The sequence below is a fragment of the Varanus komodoensis genome, unplaced genomic scaffold, assembly GCF_004798865.1.
Source record: "Varanus komodoensis strain SLA01 unplaced genomic scaffold, ASM479886v1 scaffold76, whole genome shotgun sequence".
Classification (NCBI taxonomy): Eukaryota; Metazoa; Chordata; class Lepidosauria; order Squamata; family Varanidae; genus Varanus; species Varanus komodoensis.
The window spans coordinates 311,225-333,940 of NW_025336429.1; the positions used below are offsets into that span (position 1 = coordinate 311,225).

General features: G+C 50.5%; 1 protein-coding gene across 1 annotated transcript in view; it reads left to right on the plus strand.

The window, feature by feature from the left end:
- LOC123035061 overlaps window positions 1–22,716 on the plus strand; it is an 87,189-nt gene that overhangs the window by 11,063 nt on the left and 53,410 nt on the right. Inside the window, exons 5-6 of the mRNA XM_044452902.1 lie at window positions 3,438–4,495; window positions 20,670–21,628. Of these exons, the coding sequence (XP_044308837.1) occupies window positions 3,438–4,495; window positions 20,670–21,628 (2,017 nt within the window). The remainder of the gene's footprint in view (window positions 1–3,437; window positions 4,496–20,669; window positions 21,629–22,716) is intronic.

Here is a 22,716-nt window from a genome sequence, read left to right on the forward strand (position 1 = left end):
GGACCTCTCTGGGGAGCGCATTCCATAGATGGGGCGCCACCGCAGAGAAAGCCCTCCTCCGAGTTCCGACCCTCCTAATTTCCTTCATGGAGGGTTCCTGGAGAAGGGCCTCTCCCGCAGATCTCAGGGGGCGGGCAGGCATATATGGACGTAAGCGCTCCTTCAGATAGCCAGGACCCAAGCCGTTTAGGGCTTTATAGATCATCACCAACACCTTGAATTGGGCCCGGACTTCAATGGGAAGCCAGTGAAGCTGACGGAGGACTGGAGTCATGTGAACGTAACGCCCAGTCCCCGTCAGCAGCCTGGCAGCTCTATTTTGAACCAACTGAAGTATCCGGACCGTCTTCAAAGGAAGCCCCATGTAAAGCGTGTTACAGAAGTCAAGGCGGGAAGTCACCAGCGCGTGTGTCACCATCGCCAGGAAGTCGTACCCCAGGTAGGGGCACAGCTGATTCATCAGCCGAAGCTGGAGGAAAGCGCTCCTCGCCGCCGCTGTCACCTGAGCTTCCAATGAAAGCTCCGGGTTGAGGAGCACTCCTAAGCTGCGAACCTTGTCCCTAAGAGGGAGTGCAACCCCATTCGGGACCAGGTCAAATCCACCCTCTCCGAAGCCCGATCCACCAACCAACAGGACCTCCGTCTTGTCTGGATTGAGCTTCAGTTTATTGGCCCTCATCCAGCCCATTACCTCAGCCCGGCACTGGTTCAGCACAGCCACTGCCTCACCTGGATTGGCGGAGAACGAGAGGTAGAGCTGGGTATCATCAGCGTACTGATGGTTCCACGGCCCACACCTCCTGATGACCTCTCCCAGCGGTTTCATGTAGATTTTGAACAGCAAAGGGGACAAAATAGAGCCATAGTCCCCCAGCACCACCTTCTGGAATCGGCTGTTGAGATAGGAGTGGAACCACTGCAAAGTTGTGCCTCCTACTCCCAATCCCGCTAGCCTATCCAGAAGGATACCATGGTCGATGGTATCGAAAGCCGCTGAGAGGCCCAGAAGAACCAACAGGGATGCACTCCCCCTGTCCTTCTCCCTGCACAGGTCATCATACAGGGCGACCAAGGCAGATTCAGTACCATACCCGGGTCTGAAGCCGGACTGAAATGGGTCCAGATAATCAGTTTCATCCAAGAGAGCTTGGAGTTGTCCTGCCACCACCCGCTCCAACACCTTGCCCAGAAATGGGATGTTGGCCACTGGTCTATAATTAGTGGCCATCTCTGGATCCAGTGACGCTTTCTTCAGGACCGGTTGGACTACCGCCTCCTTTAAAGGGGCAGACACCCGACCCTCCCTCAGAGAGGCGTTAACCACTTCCAAGATCCAGTTCCCAATCCCGTGCTTGGAATTATTTATTAACCAAGATGGGCAAGGGTCCAGTATGCAAGTGGTGGGACGTACTCATCCAAGCACCTTGTCCACGTTATCAGGCCGCAATAACTGAAATTCATCCATTAATTTTGGACCAGATGGAGGCATTGGTATCTCCCCAAAAACCTCTGAGTCACTAGTAGAGTCTAGCTCGTGACGAATCTGAGCGATTTTCTCCCTGAAATGCTTGGCAAAGTCGTCACAGCGGGCCTTCAAGGGTGGAACCAGATCTTTCTTAGGACCTGGACAAACCAGGCCTTGCACCACTCAAAAAAGCTCCGCTGGATGGCATTTTGAGGAGGCAATGGAAACGGAAAAGAAATTCTTTTTCGCCGCCCTCACCGCCACAGCATAGGCCCGATAATGGGCTCTCAAGTGTGTTTAGTCAGATTCATCCCGTGATCTCCTCCACCTACGCTCTAGATGTCTCCCAGCCTGCTTCATCGCCCACAATTCAGGTGTATACCAGGGGGAAGAGTGGGCTCTGCCCGGCGGGAGAGGATGCTTAGGAGCGATCGTGTCAACAGCCCTGGTCATCTCCCCGTTCCACAGTTCAACCAGAGCCTCGACAGGAGCACCAGTCTTGTTAGCCGGAAACTCCCCAGGGCCTTCAGGAATCCATCCGGATCCATCTGGCTCCGGGGGCGGACCCACACAATGGGGTCCGCACCCTTACAGAGGGAGAGGCCGCTCTCGAGCACAAACCTCACCAGGAAGTGATCTGACCATGACAGGGGTGTCAGACATAAATTACTCACCCTCAGACCACCCTCTTCCTGCCCCGTCGAGAAAACCAGATCCAGAGTGTGTCCACATTCATGGGTCGGGCCGATGACGTGTTGAGACAGGCCCATGGCCGTCATGGAGGCCATGAAGTCCTGAGCCGCCCCGGTCAGACCAGTCTCGGCATGGAGATTGAAGTCCCCCAGGACCAACATCCTGGGGATCCTCAACACCAGGTCCGAGACAGTCTCCGTCAGCTCAGGCAGGGAGACTGTTGGGCAGAAGGGTGCACGGTACACCAACAGAATCCCCAATCTGTCTCGGTCGCCCAACTCCAAGTAGAGGCACTCCAGCCCTGGCCTCGAAGGGACCGGGAGTCCCGTGAGGGAGATGGAGGCTCGGTAAACCAAAGCGACCCCCCCTCCCCTCCCCTCCCCTCCCCTCCCCTCCCCTCTGGGCATGGACGGTGCTGAACATGGCAGTGGCCACTGCCCCGCTCTCAGCTCCACTGGGCAAGGACGTGCTGCCACGGCACCCACATGTTTAGAGCTAACAGCTTGTGCCAGGAGGCAGGCAGAGAATGAACGCCGTTGCTTCCCCGGCCCCGTTACCGCCACACGAGCTCCTGAACTTGGAGCCCCTGCACTGGGCAGGGAGCTGGGCCTGACGGTCTTCTTGGCCCTTCCCTGTTCTACTCTTCCATTTTTCTACGGCAAGAAGGTTTTAGGGGTAGTCCTGGGGAAACTGGAGCTGGGAAAGAGGTGTGTAGGTCAGAGCCCAGGCAGAGGTTTCCGGGCTCACTCCCGACGTCTCTGCATTGAAAAGGTGCTTGGGTAGCAAGGCTGGGAACGGCTGTGTCCAAGGCCTCGGAGCACCATTGCCGGAGAACGGCCAGGCCTGGGTGGGATCCCCCAGCAGTCCGATTTGGTCCGCTAGAGTGCCAGAGCGTTCACGCCAGAGGGGCGGAGACGCCAGCCCAAGGGCCCTGTCAGCCCTGCTCACAGTCCCCAGGGAGTCCCATCATCCCCTTTCCTCCAGCTGCCCCTTTCTGGCTGGCTGTCTAGCGTTTGGTGGCGTTTGTCCTCCACTCTAAAGAAGCTGATCTTTATCTGCTATTGCTACTCAATAATGGTAAGTGTTTTAAACTACAAGATGCTCATATTTTTGGCCTTGCCTGCTTGCCTTTGGTCCTGCCCACCCCTGGGAATGCTTCCTCCGAGATGGATGGATCTTGGCGTTTTTAGCTTTCCCTGGGGCTACAGTCAGGCCCAAGCCTTTCTTTCTCCCCTGTGAAGGCCACTCCCATGTGGTAAGGATTCTTTTCTTCTTCCAGCAGGTGATGGGAGGCCACTGTGGAAAGAGAAGGCCCTGCCTGTCAACTCTGGAGGCTCTGGACTATCCTGGATGCTGCCAAGACGAACTGAGCAGAGCATCTCCCAGTATTCAGGTCAGGGGGAAGCTTCGGAGAACCAGCAGGGGTCATCCTCTGGTAACGAAGCAGGTGAATCTGTCCATTTCCAAACAGGTTCTGGGGAGAATCCGTACACATGCTGGGATTGTGGCGAGAGCTTCACTGGGCTGGATGTCCTGATTGCACATCAGAGCACCCACACTGGAGAGAAGCCATTTATCTGTGGGGAATGTGGACAGAGCTTCAACCAGCGCTCACACCTTACCACACATGAAAAAACCCACACGCAGGTGAAGCCTTTCTCTTGCCCCGAGTGCGGTCAAAGGTTTAGCAAGAAAAACGGGCTGGTGGCTCACCAGAAGATCCACACAGGAGAGAAGCCCCACCGTTGCCTTGAGTGTGGGCAAAGCTTCCTGCACAGGTTCGACCTTATCCGACATCAGAGAATCCACACAGGAGAGAAGCCCCACGAGTGCCCTGACTGTGGGAAGGGCTTCCGGAGCATGTCGGCCTTCCACGTGCACCGTAGGATCCACACGGATGAGAAGCCGTACCCGTGCTCGGCCTGCGGGAAGAGCTTCCGCCATCGCACGAACCTCATCGTGCACGAAAGGATCCACACCGGAGAGAAGCCGTACAAGTGCACCGAGTGCGAGAAGAGCTTTGGCGATGCCTCCTCGCTGCGGAAGCACAGGAGGGCTCACACCGGAGAGAGGCCGTACGTATGCCTGGAGTGCGGAAAAACGTTCTCTCAAAATGCCGGCCTGGTCCAGCACGAGAGGATCCACACAGGGGTGCGGCCCTACCAGTGCTCTCTCTGTCCCAAAAACTTCCGGGACAAATCGGCCTACTCTGCACACCAGAGGACCCACACCAAGGAGACTCCGTTTCACTGCCCAGTCTGTGACAAAAGCTTTGGCCATCGCTCCAACCTCCTCAAGCATGAAAGAATACACACCGGGCAGAAGCGGTACAATCCAGCTAAAGCTTTGTCGTAGGGCGTAAAGAGCTTTACCAAGAAAACCAAATTTCCTTACGCACCGGAGAACACCTTTGAAAGGGAAGGTGCAGCCTGCTCCTTACGCCACTCTTAATGAAACCCTATAATTTTCATTTTTCCACCAGGAAGGAAAATGATCAAGTTTCTTAACTTCTGATTAGTTCCACAATGGTTACATAGAACTTATTAATTACTGGAACAAAACTGTAATCATTTCTGTTGGAAGGTATATTGATCTTATGAAGGTTAATATGACCAATCCACTTTATTATCACTACTGTTTCCTCTCCCCACTTCTTTTGTTTTCATTATTTTGTTAGGATTCTTTCAGTTTTACTATATTTCCAGTGAACTGATTTAATGAGTAACACCATTCACATTTGAATGCACGTAGGTTATCAACAGATGGATGTGACTCTTCTGTTCAGCTCTGTGACTGCAGGAGCTCTCTGTGGTAACGTTTGAGGTACCGCACCGTTTTTCCTTCCTCGCCCCCTCCAAAATGCTCCATTCCATTCCACAGTGGGCAGCTGCCATCTCAAATCCCCCCCCCCGCAATGCAATGCACTACATGAATATTGCAGTGGAGAAGAACTGAAGATGGCTTCCGCCTGCTGCAGAATGGAGGCAAACAGCTCAGGCCTGAAGCAAGGCACTGCCCCCCAATCATGCCCGGGGGCAGGAGAGTGACTTGGTGGAGGTGCTAAGCAGCTGCACCCCACACAACACTGGGCAGCACCGAGGTTGCAATTGATGCTGGGAGACCTCCGAAGAAGCATCGCCTTGAGGGCCCCTAAAGTCCAGAAAGGGAGCCTTGTGCGAGATTTCTTGCCTTGGCAAAGACGGGCTTCCACCTGCCTGTGTGTGAGTTAAACAGACCCATCAGCCCGCATAGGCACCCCCACCCAGCTCTTAATGGGTGGACTTCCTCCACGCACCTGTTTCACCTGCCCTGTGCCACAAGTTAAAGGCAGGCAGGGTCTTCCCCCCCCACCCCCCGCAGTTTTGTCTTCAGCTCAATATTCATGGAACCCTCCATGCCTTAGAATGAAAGTTATTCTGGAATTTAGCTTATAGTAGCTCTGTATAGGCTATGTAGAAGCTACTTTTGTTTAGCTATTCTTTTATTGTACCTTGCTTTTTATTTCTTTCCTCCCAAGTTTAATAAAGTCTTTCTAAATTGGATGTTGGAGTCAGCTGCTTACTGGAAAGGTCTGAAGGAGAAGTCGCCCTACATTTGCTCCAGTTAATTTGGATTTTGTAATTCATGCATTTGAGCCAAAGCAGAAATTCTCTGAGCTCCATCCGGGTAATCCACTAAAAGGTGGTGGGGTGGTTGAGTGTGTATGGCCCAGCTCTTGGCCTACTATCACTTTTTTCTGGCGAGTAAAATCCAGGCTGTGTGGATCAGGGCCGGATTACTGAACAGGCGACTTAAGGGCCTGCTGGCCTACAGTCCCTGATCTTTGTGGTAACGGTGAACTTTATTCCTATAAAATGTTTGGCTTTAAAAAGGCCCTTCTCAGTGGCCTAACCTAGCAGGAACTATTTGTAATGGCACATACATTTTGACAGGCCAACGGAGAAGTTGCTGATTATAGTACGAGGCGTGTGTGTGTTTTGAAGTGGTATGTGAGACACCGATTTTGCTAGTGTTTTGGAGCCAGGTGGGGAGTGACGGTCGTGAAAGCTGCTGACCTGGTAAGGAGAAATTTGGTCTGTACCATTATAAATTATTATGCATTTGCTTTCTACATCTTAAAAATACCTGCAATTCTATGACATCAGATCATTTTATTTGTGTCCTATTTTATACACTGCCTTCAGTAGGTTTGGTCTGGAAAGACAGCATAGAAACATGAAAAGCGAGCAAGGAAGAAAGAGAAGCTTCACAGAGTGTTGTCTGCAAAAGGTTAGCTGGCGGGCGCCTCTCCCAGTTTAAGCATTTTGATCCCAAGGTTGGAAAGGATTTTCCATGACAGATCTTCAGAAGCATTCAGTGTAGGCCTGCTTTGGAAGGGTGGCATACATCCTTCTCACGATTTTTGATGCTTTTACTTTTGCTGTGACCTCACAGCACAAAGAGTTTCCTCTGTGTGAGTAAAAAGTAATCCTAGGGCAATGAGGAAGGCATTTTGTATGGATAATGTAAGGAGGACTGAACTGGTGGGGGCCGAGGCACGAAAGGTCGGAACAGCCCATATTTTATTTTATTTAGGAGTAGATCCAGGCAGGTCAATGCTGAATTATAACATCAGAAGCAAATAAGCAATGCCAGCAAAGCATCCACACTGATCCCAGCAGAGACCCTGCTGTTTCTCACAGGAATGAGCAATGATTCCAGTCTAGAGTAGGGCGTGTGGAACATGCGACTGTTCCAGTGTTGATGGACTTCAAGTCCCGTTCGCTCACCCCGGCTGTTGGCCGGGCTGCTGGGTGTTGCAGTGCACCTCTACAGGGAGCACCGTGCTTCTCCCAAGTGGCTTGTCCTGCACCCTAGGCATCGCCCCCACCTTCCCGGCTGATGGTCACCTTAGAATCCCTGCAGGTGGTGGGGCAGGTGAGGCCTGCGCACTCCGAGGGGCCCAGGGACCAGAACCCCGTGGAGTGCGAGCGTCTCTTCGCCATTGCAATCTGCTCGTCTGCGGCCTCTCTCTGGTCCGGTGACGCTGCAGCCACCCGGAGCACTCTGCATGTGGGCAGAAGAAGCGAGAGCCTCCGGTGGCGAGGCAGCAGAAGGAGCGGGCCCATGGAGAGGGGCTTGTCCAAGAAGACTCCCATCACTAAATGATGCAGTCGCGATGAAATCCATAACGGGGACACCCCCTCCTCGGTTCTCCCAGGGCCTCTGGGAATTGTAGTTCTGACGGCTTGCAAGGGAGCCCCCCCCCGATTTTTCCCGAGAACTGCAGGAAAAGATGAGGCTCGTACAATATAACCCCCTTCCGCAGCCTGCTGTGTGCCAGCTGGCTGGGGATTATGGAAGCTGCAGTCTGGCACATCGGAGGAAAGCTGCTCACACATCAACATCCAGATTGATGCTCGAAATGCATGATCTCCCCGCCTCTTCCAGTCGTCCGTCTTGTTTTGTTTCCCCCAATATTTGGGGGGGGGGGGTTGCCTGGCAAGCCAAGGGGCCACCTGCCTGCGACGCTTCCTGGACAGCCCTGCGTGTGAATGGGGGGGGGGTCCAACCCCGGATCACTTCCTGCTCCGCCTCCCTGGGGAGACGCGGAGAAGCGAGGCGGAGCCTTTGAATGTCCGCTTTGCATCTGCACAGCCCAGTCCGATGCCGTCTTCGGGCAAGCGGAGGATCAGGTGTGTGGAAGGGTGTCTTGCGGGTCAAGGCACGTATCTTTGGGTAATTCGCTTTCGAGGACGCGCTACCCTTCCTCAGAGGCACGGCGAACCGCAGATGGGCATATCTCGGAGTGGGGTGGGGGGATATTGGCAAAGGGAACCGACGTGCAAAAACTGCAGAGCGGTTGCTCTTTGGAAAAGCTTGTTGCACGCAAGGCAAACGCTGCAATAAGTATCGGGGTGGAGGAAGTGCCGCAGCGCAAGAACAAGCAGTGCAAAAACAAGCAGGCACCCACCCTCTCCAGAGCCCAGGTGGAAACTTCCCAGGGATACCGGAGATATTCTGCCGCAGTCCAGCTCTGTATTTGCGCCTCTGCTTGTGGCTTCCCGGAAGCAGCTGGTGGGCTACGGTGCGGACCAAATGCTAGATTGGATGGAGCCTCCCTTCCACCCAGCACAATTTTAATTACACCGTTATTCTGCAAGCGCTTTAGCCGTAAGAAATCCGTCCACAACCTTCAGTTCTTGGTGGAACCACTTGCTGGCTCTTCTTAGTCTGTCTTGTATTTCAGAATGCAATTGGCATTTCCAGAGGTGTGCCTGGAATTCAGGATAGGGCAGTGGCTCGCTCCACCTTTTTTTGGCCAGCCGAGTGGGGAGCAGGCAATTTTAGATGTGAGAATAGCCCTGCTGGGTCAGACTAAAGGTCCATCTCGTCCAGCACTGGGTACACACGGAGGCAAACCAGCTGCCCACAGGATCCCTCCAGCAGGAGGGTGCAAGACCTCCGCCTGCCCAAGATCCTCAGCAACGGGCGTGTGCAGGCAGGCCGCCTCTGGGGAAGCAGGGAGCTCATGGCCAGCAGGGCTAGTAGCCACGGATAGCTTCCTCCCTCATGAATTTGTTCAGTCCCCTTTGGGACCCATTCAGATGGGCAGCCATCCCCACTTCTTGTGGCAGCAAAATCCTTAATTTAACCGTGTGAAGAAATCCTTCCTTTTGTCTGTCCTAAACCTCCCACCCATCAGCTTCATGAGATGATCCCTTTGGATTGAAGTCTTTCAGGAGAAGGATTAAAATGTCCCCCTCTCTACTTTCTCAACACCATGCTTTATTTTAAACTCCTCTATCATGTCTCCCCTTCCTCACCATTTTTCTAAGCTAAAGGGCCCCAGTTGTTGTAGCCGCTCCTTGCCGGAGGGCTGCTCCGGCCACCTGATCATTTCTGTAGCTCTTCTCTCTCCTGTTCCCAGCTCAAGAATGTCCTTTTTCAGGTGAGATGACCAGAACACAATATTCCAAGCGCAGTCATGCCAAAGATTTGTATAAAGGGAGTAGGATCTTGACAGCTCCATTTTCTATTCCAACCTTGATTTTTTTTAAAAAAACAAACATGTTAAAAGCAGGACAGTATTTCCATGCTGGCTGTGGAGACAGGGGCACCCCCTCATCTGGATCCCACAGAGCCTGGCAGCCTCTTAGCCGGTCATAAAATAAGTTTGCAGGCTGGTAATTTTTGAGGGCAAGCTGGGATCCAGCTGGAGAGACTGAGATGTGAATTTTGTGATTGCAGGGGGACAAAAGAACAAGCATGTTTGCAGTCCAGGGGAGATGGTTTGGATGAGTGGGACCACAAATTTTATAGGCTAGGGGACAAAATAAGGACTACAGAAATACTCTGGGGAAGTGAAAGGACTCCAGAAACTTTGGGCTAAAGAAAGGATGCGGGATGGGCAACATGTACAGAGAAATAAGACACAGAGCAAAAGGATAGAGGAGATGAAGAATTGGAGACATGTTCAGGGAGTAAAGGGAAGAACCCAGCCAGTCACAATTTTAAAAATTTTGCAGAATTCCAGATAACTAATAATGCTGTAGTTGTACATGTTGCTTTATTTATTCTATGTATATCTCACCCTTTTTCCTGTCAAGGAACTCAAGGTAGCTTACATAATTCTCCTTTCACTCTTATCCTCACAACAACAGCCCTGTGAGGTAGGGCAGGTGCCATCTATGACAGGCCCAAAGTTGGCTCCAGCTGGTTGGAGACCCATGTTCTGGACCTCTGCACCACAATGGCTCTCAAAACATTACATGGTTTTATAGACAAGGAACAGATCCCTGCCCTGAAGGAGCTTGCAAATTTGGAAGAGACCATAGGAAAGTTGGAGAAGAACATGGTGGAGTTCAGATGAAACACAGGCAGTCCCCATGTTACAGATGAGTTCCTTTCCTGAGAACATCTTTAAGCTGAACCTGTATGCAAGTTAGTTCATGCAAAAAAGAAAAACAAAGAAAGAAACCGTTCTTAAAACAGTTTGGATAGAAAAAAGCAGTAAAAAGATAATTAAAGGTTAACACTTTCTCTTGTTCCATTGATGTCCTGCATACCAGGAAGGATATTCTTGAGGTAAACATCATTTGTAAAACCAAATATGAAGTTACAGAGGGCAATGCGCTTGGCCCAAAACATGTGCCCCAAGCTGACAAATGAGGCCATGGAGCATTACCTTCTTCCAGCTCTCCCCCCCACCCCCACCCCGTGGCTGGTATGTGGCCTCCATGTTGTGTGTGTGTGTGTGCGCGCGTGCGCGCGCGTGCGCCTACACATACATGTGTGAGGGGGGTGCGTGTGCCTTTGCCTTGCAATGCGAACAACAATAACAGCAGCGCTGCATTTATATCCTTTCTATTTTCATCATGTAAGGAACCCAAGATGGTTTGCATAGCTCCATTTTATCCTCACCCCAACAACCCTGTGAGGTGGGCCAGGCTGCGAGGGGGTCACTGGGGCAAAGTCACGCTGGGAACTCAGTAGGGACTAGAACCCAGATCCCCTGGATCCTCAGTCCAATGTTCTAACCCCCACCTTATACTGGCTCCCTAAACAACTCATTTTCCAAGTGGATCTTGATGTAGCCCAACTGGCGCCATTAGTATAGACAGCAGAAGTATTAGCCTGCTTAGAGAAAGGCAAGCTCAGATGAATTACCTTTTTTTTTTTTTTAAAGAAAATTACTATAAGTTGTGGGCTGGTAGAGAGAACCTACAAGCAGCCTAGGAAGGACTGATTGTACTCAGTGAGCTTGGAAGACTGGCTGACAGTTGGGGATGGTGGGAAGAAGAGAAAAAAAGGAGGGGAACGGAATGGCGTGGCCAGAATTCCGAATAGGAGCACAGGAGTGTTCCAAAACTTTGTGACAGGTTCAACTTGTTCTTTCGGAATTGCTAACATTATCCCTCTTCTCCTTAGCCAAACACTCCACAGTGACTGAATCACAATTCAAACACTGGCGGACTCTGGTTTGTTTCTCAGTTCAGTCTTTTGCTGGGAAGCTCAGCCTGCCAACGGAGGCCAATCTTGGCCCACAAACTAAAATGGCAGCAGGATATGAAGATACACCTGAGTTAGATCTAAACTTGGAGAGTGTGGCAGAGCTGAGAGCGCAGGCAGAGGGGTTGGAGCAGCTGGAATCCGGAGCAGAGAAGGGACCTCATGTCCCCCAGCCTGAGAGCCTGAGGGAATTCTGGGAAGGACCTGCTCCTGTGAAACGGGAGCCCGAGGGGGCACTGCAGGAAGGCTGGGATGCCCAGTGGCAGCAGTTCCTGGAGGCGGTTCCATCTCCATCCGCTGAACAAGGGAAGCCAGCGCCACTCAAGTCTGGATGGAGGGTCCTCTCTCAGGTGGATTTCTCTCCTTCCAAGGCAGCGTCTGACGCGGATCTACAGCCTCGCGGAGAAGCGGTGGCCCAACTCCTGCCTGGCCTTGCCCAGGAAGCCCCCAGAAGCCCTCTGGCCAAAGAGGAGTCCAGCTGCAGCCCCGTCAAGGAGGAGGGCCCAGATGCGGAGTGCGTCCGCCGGCGCTTCCGGCAGTTCCGCTACCAGGAGGCCGAGGGGCCCCGCGAGGCCTGCAGCCGACTGCGGGAGCTGTGCCGGCAGTGGCTGCAGCCGGAGAAACACTCGAAGGAGCAGATCATGGAGCTGCTGGTCCTGGAGCAGTTCCTGGCTGTCCTGCCGCCCCAGATCCAGACCCGTGTCAGGGAGGGGAGCCCGGGGTCTTGTGGCCGAGCAGTGGCCCTGGCGGAGCAGTTCCTGCAGCAGCAGCAGCAGCACCGAGGGGAAGACGGGTGGGAAGGGTGGGTGAGTATCTTTCCATGCTATTTTGTAAAGGTTAGCATTTCAATCAGAATCACCTTTGTCTTTCTGAAATTCCATAATACTTTGAAAAAAGAAAATAAAGATTTCTTTATGTTTAAATTATTTTTGGTCAGCTTTAAGGGCAAAATCCTCTCAGTGCAGTGCACAAGATAAAAACTATAATAAAGCAAGCAAGCAGGCAATAGAAAAAGTACAATAAAACAGTAGGAGGTGCTATAAAAACAGATATAAAGGATTTAAAATATTATTTTTCATGCTGTTTATCTGAAGCAGCTCAGTAAGATCAATGTTTATTTATTTATTCATTTATTATAAGATGTTGGGGCCCATCTTCTCGGTTTCAATAGCCAAGGAATCTATTGCAAAGTTTCTTTTTCAAAATGAAAGTCTTGCCCAAATGAGGAAAACACAAGGAAGCACAAGCTTGTGCAAGGGTGAAACAAAAAGCATTTTGAGGAGCACATCACTAGCAACATCAAGACCAACAAGAAGGAATTCTTTCAATATATTGGAAGAAAGAAACCAGCTAGAGAGGCTGCTGGACCACTGGATGATAATTTAATGAAAGCAGCACCAAAGTTGGGGAAGCAGATTGTAAAGAATCTGAATGAATTATTTTTCTCTGTCTTCACAATGGATGACACAGAACCCCGTTTCTGAACTGGTGTATTCAGGAAGGGAGTCTGAGGAATGCAAGCTGATAGTGGTGACAAAAGGTAATATTCATAATTTTTTTGGCAAATTGAAAGTCAGTAAATTGCTAGGCTACTGACCTTCTTACAGAAATACGTAACGGGTCCCAAAAATCAGCCTCTGTATCAGAGGACTGGTGAATGGCGAATATAACACCAAATTTAGTAAGAGATTTGGGAAATCGCAAACCAGTTTACATCTGTTCTGGATAAATGGGTTGAAAGCATTATGAAAGAAAGAACCAGTGAGACTATAGAGGTACAAGCCCTGCTAAAATAGGACCAACATGGCTCCCAGAAGGTTAAGTGCTGTAGAGTTCATTGTCACTAAGTATGTGAACAGAAACATCCAGGAGACATTGTTTACTTGGACTTTCAAAAGGCTTTTGACAAAGTCCCTCACCAAATGTTCCAGAGCAAACTTAGCGATCATGCAATAAAAGACAGGGTCCTCTTGTGGATTGGTAACTGATTAAATAACTTAAAGCAGAGAATAGGAAGAAATGGCAATTTCTTCCAATGGAGGGATGTAACCATAAATGATCTGAACTTAGGACTAAGCAGTGAAGTGGCCAAATTTCCTGATGATACCAGTCTATTTACGGTGGTTAAAACCAAATGGGATTGTGAGGAGCTCCAAAGGTTTCTCTCCGAGCTGGGAGAAAGGGCATCAAAATGGCAAATGCAGTTCAGTGTAAGCAAGGATGGAATAATGCGTGTTGGGGCAAAATTCCTAACTTCAAGTATAGGCTGATGGGATCTGAACTAGCAGTGACTGAGCAAGAAAGGGATCTTGGGGTGGTGGTGGACAGCTCAGTGAAAACATTGACCCAGTACACAGCTACTGTGAAGAGGGCAAACTCCGTGCTAGGCATCATTAGGGATGGAATAGAAAATAAAACTATCAATATTGTATTCCTTTTATACTGCAACTGCACTTAGAATATTGTATCTGGTCACCGCATGTGAGAAAGGACATTATTGAGTTGGAAAAAGTGCAGAGAAAGACAACCAACATGTTCAAGGAGTTGGAGCGACACCCCTATGAGGAGTGGCTACAACAGGTGGAGGGAGGGAGGGGAAACACTCTGGAACAGTAGCCATCCAGAGACGTTAGTAATTGGACGGCATACAAATTGTATAAATAAATACATAAAGCAGGACAGAGGAGTTTGAAATGATGTGGAGAAAGTGGAGAGGAAGACATACTCGAGACGTCATAGAATCTGGGAGATGTACTAGGACAGGGGTCCTCAAACTACGGGCTGGATGCGGCCTACTGTGCCCATTTACCCAGCTCACCTCGGAGGTTTTGGACTCACTCGGAGAAAACGATCTCTGAGCGAGCGAGCCGCCCCCTCGCCACACGCCTGCCCACCTGCCTGCCGCCACTGCCTCGCCAGCCTGCACCCGCTGCCTCCGCCGCCTTTCAACTGGCCCCCTGTTGAAAAAGTTTGAGGACCCCTGTACTAGAACCTGGGGTTATCCCATGAAGCTGGCTGGTGATGGATTTATGGCGGACAAAAGGAAATGCTTCTTCACCCAGTACGTAGTTACACTATGGACTTCACTGCCACCAAAGATGGTGATGGCCTCCAATCTGGGCAGCTTAAAAAGAGGATTAGACCCACGCACCCATCCATCTGTCTCATTTCTGTACTGCCCAATAGCCAAAAGGCTCTATTTATTTATGGTGGAGAAAGCTATCTGTGGCTGCTAGCCCAGCTGGCCAAGTGCTCCCTCCTTCCCCAGAGGCGGCCTGCCTGCACACACCTGTCTCTGAGTGGCTTGGGCAGGGGAGGCCTTGCGCCCCTCCTGCTGGAGGGATCCTGTGAGCAGCTGGTTTGTCACCATGCATATGGAGTGCTGGACTGGATGGACTTTGGGCCTGATCCAGCGGGACTTTTCTTAGGTCAAGAGTGGTTGGTTGTCCGAATCCTAGAGTGCCTCTAGAATGGCCCATACAGCACCTAATCTGAAAGAATTTCACTGGTTGCCAGTTGTGTCCCTGGGCCCAATTCAAGGTGCTTGTATTGACATATAAACCCATAAAAGGTTTAGGCCCTGGTTACCTTAAGGAGCGCCTGTACCCATATATGCCTGCCCAGCCTTTGAGATCTGTGCCGGGGCCTCTTGTGTTAGCCATCCCACAGAGAGGTGAGAGAGATGGCTCCTAGGCGGAGGGTCTTTTCTGTGGCTGCTCCCCGTATCTGGAACACTCTCCCCAGGGAGTGTCGTCTGGCGCTCTCTTTATACTCCTTTCAGCACCAGGCGAAGACCTACCTTTAAAAAAAACTTTTAATATCTGATGCCACAAACCTTCTTTGTATTTTATCTGTATTTTAATTCACGTTGTTTTATGGATTTTAAGGGTTGTGATGTTTTTAGTTGTATGATTAGTTTTATAGTGGTTTTAATTTTGATGGTGAACCAGCTAGAGATGCTATGGCGTAATTGGCAGCCTACAAATGTTTTAAATAAATAAATGAATAATGAACTCATTTGAAGGTAGTGCTACTGTTAAAGGCACAAGAACGGGGGGTGATGAAGAAGTTGCGACAGGTCCTGTACCCACGTTCTCCTCCATATAGGTGCATCCTGCCCCACTGTGATTCTCGGTGTTCTTCCAGGTACCAGGGGCATTGAAGGCAGAGACTGCAAGTTCTTCAGAGGCAGGTGCTCCCCCGGACAGCTGTCAGATGGCATTTTTTCAGGAGATCAAGGAGGAGCAGGACACAGATGTTCCCTGTGAGGGTAAGTCTTCTTGGCATGCCACTCTCCCAAAATTACAACCTGGGGCAATGTCGTCTCTTCTTTCCATTAAACTCGAATAGATGATGCAAAAATTAAGCCAAAACATGCAAACACTCACCTTGCATAATTCATGCAGATTGCAGGGCTGAGTTTCCCTGAGGTTTTTAAAATGCTTTCAAGCTATTTTTAGAAATTCTTTTTACCACCCTCCCATACAGCAATTTCAGGGGGCAAGTGGCAACGGAAATGGAACCAAGTGGGACAAATCGGCAGATTTGGGGGGCGACCCAAGTGGACATAAATTCAGAAAGAGAGAGAGCAACTCAAAGAGCATTTTGGTGCAGCCCAGGAAAGCTCTATAGATGTGGGATGTTCCAGGTGAGCTCGAAAGCCTGAGCTGAAAACGGGATGAGGGAAGGGATGTAATGGCTGCTAGCGTTGGATGTAGTTGGCTTGTGGTGCAGCAAGGGAATTAATTATAGTCCCCAAGCTGCACAATCTTACAGGGCCTCCTTTAGACAGCCCAGAGTGGTGGTATCAGGTGCAACGCACGCATGCGTGCCCTTTCTCTTCTCTCCACCTTTGCACTCCTGGTATGGTCCAGCAGAAGGATGGTTTGAATCTCGGTTCTCTCCTTCAGGCAGAAGCATCTACGGACAAGGCGGTCTCAAGGTCTGCAGTCTGGCTCAGCCTGAAGCAACAGAGCCAAGCCTCTTTGGAGCATCTCCGAAGGCCAGTTCAGACCACGCCGTGATGGTGGGCATGAAGGGGGCAACAGAGCACACAAGCAAAGCGGTGCTGGGCCTGCCACTGGGCGTCAATCCAGGGGATGGTGTGAAGACAGAGGTACAGGACCCAGCAGAATCTGAACCCTGGAAGGGTCTCCTCCCAGGAGATACACCAGAACATACTAAGCAGGAACCAGAGTGCCTGGAAGACCAGGGTCAGATGTCCCTGAAGGTCCAAGAGCCTCTGCCCTGTGAAGAAGGAGAAGCACAGCTGTTGACATCTGGTTTGAGGGACACTTGGGCTGATCATCCTCCTGGTGAGGGAGCATCAGACACTGTGCTGCAGCCTGGACAAATGGTGATGACCCAGCTCTCGCCTGGAGTCAGCAGAGAAAGCCATCAGTCTGTCAACCCTGTTTGGGCCAAGAAGATGGTGGACTATCGGAAGGCGAAGGAGGAGCCTCCAGACGAGGGAGCTGCCAGCCCAGAAGAAGAGCCATGCTTCCGGCAGTTTTGCTATCAGGAGGCCGAGGGCCCCCGTGAGGCCTGTGGAATGCTCTGGAAGCTTTGCTGTCAGTGGCTGCAGCTGGAGGAGAAGACCAAAGAGCAGGTCCTGGAGCTGGTGGTCCTGGAGCAGTTCCTGGCCGTCCTGCCCGAGGACATGCAGAGTTGGGTCAGGGACAGGCGCCTGGAGACTTGCTTCCAGGCAGTTGGCCTGGCTGAGGAGTTCCTGGTGGACGAAGAGGACGCCAAGCCCCAGGACTGCCAGGTGAGACAGAACCCGGCCTCCCAAGGCAATTTTGGAATGGAGCCTGAGGACAGCCTAAGCATTGGGGTGGATTTTGTTAGTTTATACCAGCTTATGTTTCTTAGATTAGTTGCTGTGCTTAGATGGGCTTAAAATGGATTTAGGCACGTCTTCTCCTACCAGCCACCTTCTGGAAGACAATGACTATCATTCCTGCCTGTTGACCTTGCTGGTGAAACGGAGGAGAGTTTAATTTTAGTTTTATTTATTACTGCATTTCTAGCCTCATGCTTTTCCTGCAAGGAGCCCAAGGCAGGTTCCATCCTTCTCTCCATGTTATCCTCACAACATCCCTGCAAGGAAGGCTCGGCTGAATCAGTGACTGCCCCAAAGGAACCCAGTGAGATTCATGCCTGAGCAGGGACTAGAACCCTAGACTAGCAGCATTGGAAGGGGTCCATGAGGCCATTAGGTCCAACCCCCTGCTCAGTGGAGGCCTCCACATCAAAGCATCCCTGACAGATGGCTGTCCAGCTGCCTCTTCAATGCCTCCTGTGTGGGAGAGCCCACCACCTCCCTGGGTTAAGGCTTCCTTTGTTGCTTCACTCGAACAGTCAGGACATTTTTCCTGATGTCCACCCTGGACATTCCTGCTTCCCGTCGCTTAAGCCCATTTTCCCACATCCTACAGTCTGGGATGATTGAAAAGAGATCCTGGCCCTCCAAGATAGACTGTGTGACAGTCTATCAAGTATTCAGAAAGTGATACCCTCTCTCCAATCTTCTCTTCTCAAGGCTGAACATGCCCAGTTCCTCCCATCTCTGCTCACAGGGCTTTGCTTCCAGTCCCAGATCATCCTCGCTGCCCTTCCCTGAACCCTTTCCGGCTTATCTGCGCCTTTCTTCAAAGTGTGGTACCCGGAACCGAACAGAAAAGTTAAGATGGGGCCTAACTCGTTCCACATCAAGGGGAATCAGCACCTCACACGATCTGGAAGCTAAACTTCTGGGGTTTGTACTAGAACCGGGATCCTAGGCCAACTGCACCAGTTCTCTCAGTGAAGTCCAGAATACCTGGAGGTCTTCCGGTTGTTAAGGATGGTTTCAAGAAACTCTTGGTGGATATGGCTGTTAGTAGGAGCGGCGTAATTCAGAGCACCAGTTGTGGGGACCTGGTCAGGGCATTGTCTTCATGCCCAGTTTGTGCGAATGAGGGAAGGTGGGTGCCCAAACTTCCAGTGGTGTCAGCAAGGACAAAGCGTTGCTCAGGCCTCACGTCCAGCTTTGCCTGAACCAGACCTTACAGGTCTGAAGGACACCCTTCAGGCTTATGAAATGGGGGAGCGGGGGACAAGCATGGCTTTTCCCCTAGGTTTTGGCCTGAAAACTTAAGCAGCAGCATTGACCAAGTGGAAGGTTTAGTAATTGCTTTGAATGAAGCACCCCGGCAACCAGGCCTAAGGCAGTGATTGGGTTCGGACAACACAATACGCAGGAGTTGAGTATGGGTTGTTGTGACGTGTGTTATTGTGTTGTCCAAACCCAGCTGAGATAACAAAGGACAGCCCAGAAGTCACAACCCCAAAGGAATCTGTGAGTTCTCTTCATGGGCTGTTTGTTGTTAACAAGCCATGGCTTATTAGTGCAGCTGGGTTCAGATGACACAATAACCCATGGTTCAACAACAACCTACCCTCAGCCCTTGAGTTGGGCTGTTCTGTTGTCTGAACCCAGCTAGTAAGTTTATTGGAGAAGGGGGAATAAGAGACACACAAGAGAAACAAGACTTCGAGGAAAACAAATCGAACCAACATTTGACTATATGTATCTAGGCTTGGGTCTTCAGAGAGAATACAATCCAGACAAAAGGACCTGGAATCCAAAGCAAAGATGGATCAAAGACCAAAACTCAGGGCACTTGTAACACCTGCCTTTGGTTTTATACTCAAGCACCTTTACCAAAACTAAGGCGATTCTTATTAGCCAATCAGAAGCCTTGCTTTGGGCTGGCAGGGGGCTGGAGGTTCATACAAACTCTGCTGGACTCGTTCAGCCCAGATTGTGAGAGGGCTGCTGCAGTCTTGAAGTCTGGAACAGTACAAGACACACAAATATGGCCTAAGCTTTGTGGGCAAGTGTATCATGGAATGGAACTGTGCAAGCTGCTGAGAGACACAAGGAAAATGAACTTCTTCTTGGCCATCTGATGCAGTCGGGCTCTTCCAGCAAAGGACAGACAACCTGTCACCATCTGACTGTTGCTGAACTACAACTCCCAGCACTCCTAGCCATTGACCATGTTTGCAGGGGATGATGGGGGTTGTCATCCAAAATGTTTGGAGGTCACCAGGTTGGTAAAGGCTGTACCAGAGGGTTGAGGACCAGTTTCCCAACTGTTTTTCACCTGCTTCTTTTGGATCCAAACTGCCATTTCAGGTTCTGCGGCTGTTCAAGGAGGAGGCTGCTGATGCCCCAAAGGCTGATGGGGCACAGTCAGGTCCTGAAAATTTGCTGCTGTTCAGAGAGGCCAAGCAGGATGATGTACGTGGCTCTTTTCAGGGTAAGGATTCCTTGGCTGGATGTTCTGAATTGCTTGCATTCTGCACACAGGTCTCTGCTCCCAAAGAGTTTACAGTGTGGAATGGATCCAGTTGTGAAATAAGGGAGGGAAGGACATACATAAATGCGGTTATGTGTCCAAAGGGCCCTATTTGAGGAGTCCCCAGTCAGTATTCCTTTTCATGGTGAATGCCAGATTTGTTGGACTGCAAGGCCCATCATTCCCAGTCACCATAGCCAGTGGGAAGAGATAATGGGTGTTGTAGGTACTCTTGGTGTACAATGGTTGATCAGGCCAGGAAACTGTAGACTAGATGGCTCAAAGATCTGAGAGGATTCAAGTAGATGCTTTGAACTACAACCCCATCATTGGTCCTTGGCCATGTGGTTGGGGCTGATGGGAACTGTACAACTTGCAGAATGCTTGTGGAATGCTGTAAGGGATCATTATGGCTGCAATCCTGTGCAGACTTACCTGGGAGGAAGGCACAGTTAACACAGAGGGAGCTACTTCAGGGTAGACTAGTATGACAGTGTTTAGGTGAGTGTGGCTCTTGCTTTTCACTTTTATGTGATGCATGTTTTGTTTCTCATTTATGCTGCCTAACAACAACATTCTCAAGGAAGCTTTGCAATATCAAAGATCATTAAAATGCAAGAATAAACCATACAGCAATAACACTGCACGTGTTAACCGAATGTAAAAGATTGACGAGATGTTACAAGGCCTGAGAGAATGAAATGATCACAGTGTTAGGTGTCAGATAAGCCCTTCTGGAGAGAACATTCCACATCTGAGGTGCCACCACTCAAAAGGTCCCATCCTTAGCAGCCACTTGCTTATCTCAGTCGGTGGGGCCACCTGGAGACAGACCTCAGAAAATGATCTTTATTTCTGGGTAAATCTGATCCAATCCCTCCTTTCTTCCAGATAAAAGGAGATGCACAACTGTTATTTCTTTCTCCTTTATTCCAGCAGGTTGCAAGAGTGAGTTTTGGAAAGAGAAGAGTCTGCCAGTAGATTTGAAGGGAGTTGAACTAAATGGGAAGCCACCAGGAAGAGAACAAGCCATTTCCCAGCATCATGATCTAGATTCAGTTTCAGAGAACCAGCAAAAGACTTCTGGTAACAAAGGAAGCAAATCCACTAATCTTCCCCATTATTTCAAGCAGCTCCATCCAGTGCCAGCCCCACAAAAAATCCTCAAGGGGGAGACATGTGCCAAGTGTGGAAAATCCTTCCGATGCAAGGCTGAGCTCACTGAGCATCAGAGGATGCATTCAGGAGAGAAACCATACATGTGCTTGGACTGTAGGAAGAGCTTCTGTAGGAGGAATGTTCTTGTGGCACACCAGAGAATCCACACCGGAGAGAAGCCATTTAATTGCCCAGACTGTGGGAAAAGCTTCAACCAGCGGTCACATCTTACTGTACATGAAAGAACGCACAGGCAAGAGAAGCCCTTTGCTTGCCCAGATTGTGGGCAAAGCTTTAGCAGGAGAACGGGACTTGTGGCTCATCAAAGGATACACACTGGAGAAAAGCCCTATCGTTGCCCAGACTGTGGGAAGAGCTTCCGGCAGAGGTTTGACCTTATTCGACATCAGAGAATCCACACAGGGGAGAAGCCACATGAGTGTTCCGACTGTGGGAAAAGCTTCAGGAACAAGTCGTCATTCCTTGTGCACAGGAGGATCCACACAGAGGAGAAGCCGTATCCATGCTTGGGCTGTGGGAAGAGCTTTCGGCATCGGACAAACCTCCTCGCACATGAAAGGATCCACACAGGTGAGAAGCCATACAAGTGCAGTGAATGTGGGAAAAGTTTTGGGGACGGATCATCCCTGATGAAACACAAGCGAGCCCATACAGGGGAGAAGCCATACAAATGCTTGGAATGTGGGAAAGGTTTTTCTCAGAATGCCGGCTTGGTCCAGCATGGGAAGATCCATACAGGCGAGAAGCCGTACCAATGTCCTGACTGCTCCAAAAGCTTCCGGGACAAATCAGCTTTCATCGCGCACCAAAGGACCCACACGAGGGAAAAACCATATTGTTGTGTTGGCTGTGACAAAAGCTTTAGTCATCGCTCAAACCTCCTTAAGCATGAAAGGATCCACACTGGGGAAAAGCCGTACAAATGTTTGGACTGTGGAAAGGGCTTCACGCAGAAGCCAAATCTCCTTGTACATGAGAGAACCCACTCAAAACAGAGCGCGTAGTTTTGGTTAGAGCGTGGAGGCATGTTGTCCGGATTTTTGCAAGTTCTTGCAGTGTGTTCATGGAGGAACAGTGCACTTAAGAACAGCTACAGGAGTAGCTGGAGAGGCGAGATCACTTTGCATTTTCTTGACATTGGTGAAGGGGGAAATCGGGAAATATCCAGGGTTCTTATTGTGGCATAAAATATTAGAGTCTGGACCAAGGTCTTGCTACACATCTTCATGAGCTTCTTTCTGTATCATTCAGTAATGATCCAGCGTCCTCCAGAGTTGTAATGCTACACTCCCCATCATCTCTAGACAACATGGCTGCTGGCCATGATGACTGAGGATGATGGGTGTTATAGTCTGGCACATGTGAAGCCTGGTGTAAGGACATAAGAACCCTGCTGGAGCAGAAATTCAGGGTTGAGCCTTAGAGCGACAGCCTAAATTTAGCCCACCTGGGGTCCTGTTTTGGCCCACTGGGTTTCCTTAAAGGGCCATGCCTCTTTCCCCGGCCTCACCCCTTTCCCACAAAGGTTTCCTGCTTTTGCTGAGTTTTCCCCCATTCTAAAAGCCAGAAGCACCTCTCCAAAGGCTTAGTGTTGGCAGTAGGAGCTTGAGGCTGAAATATGTAGTTATTTTGCGCCCCTTCGCCCTTTGCTACGCCTCCTGTGCCTTTGGCCCCCACCCACCACTGGCATGTGGCCCCCAAGAGCTTCTTACAATGGAATTTGGCCCTCCGGCTGAGAGAGGCTCCACACCGCTGCTTTAACCCACCACTCGACAAATCCAGACCCAGGGAGGTGGTATCACTAGTGTCCTCTGGCTTGATGCCCTTTGAAAGCTGCCTCTGCCAGGTCCCCGGTGGAGCCCTCTCTGCCTCGGGGAAGTCAGCCGTTTCCTCCTTCAGTCCCAGCAGGACCTGGATTCCATCCCAAGAAAAAGGCTACAGGGTCTGCATGGTGTTGGCCCCGGATTCCGTCCTTGGCATTTCTGATAACAAGAATCAGAAAGACCCCATACCTCTTGACCAGTGTTTGCTTTGGGTTTTTTC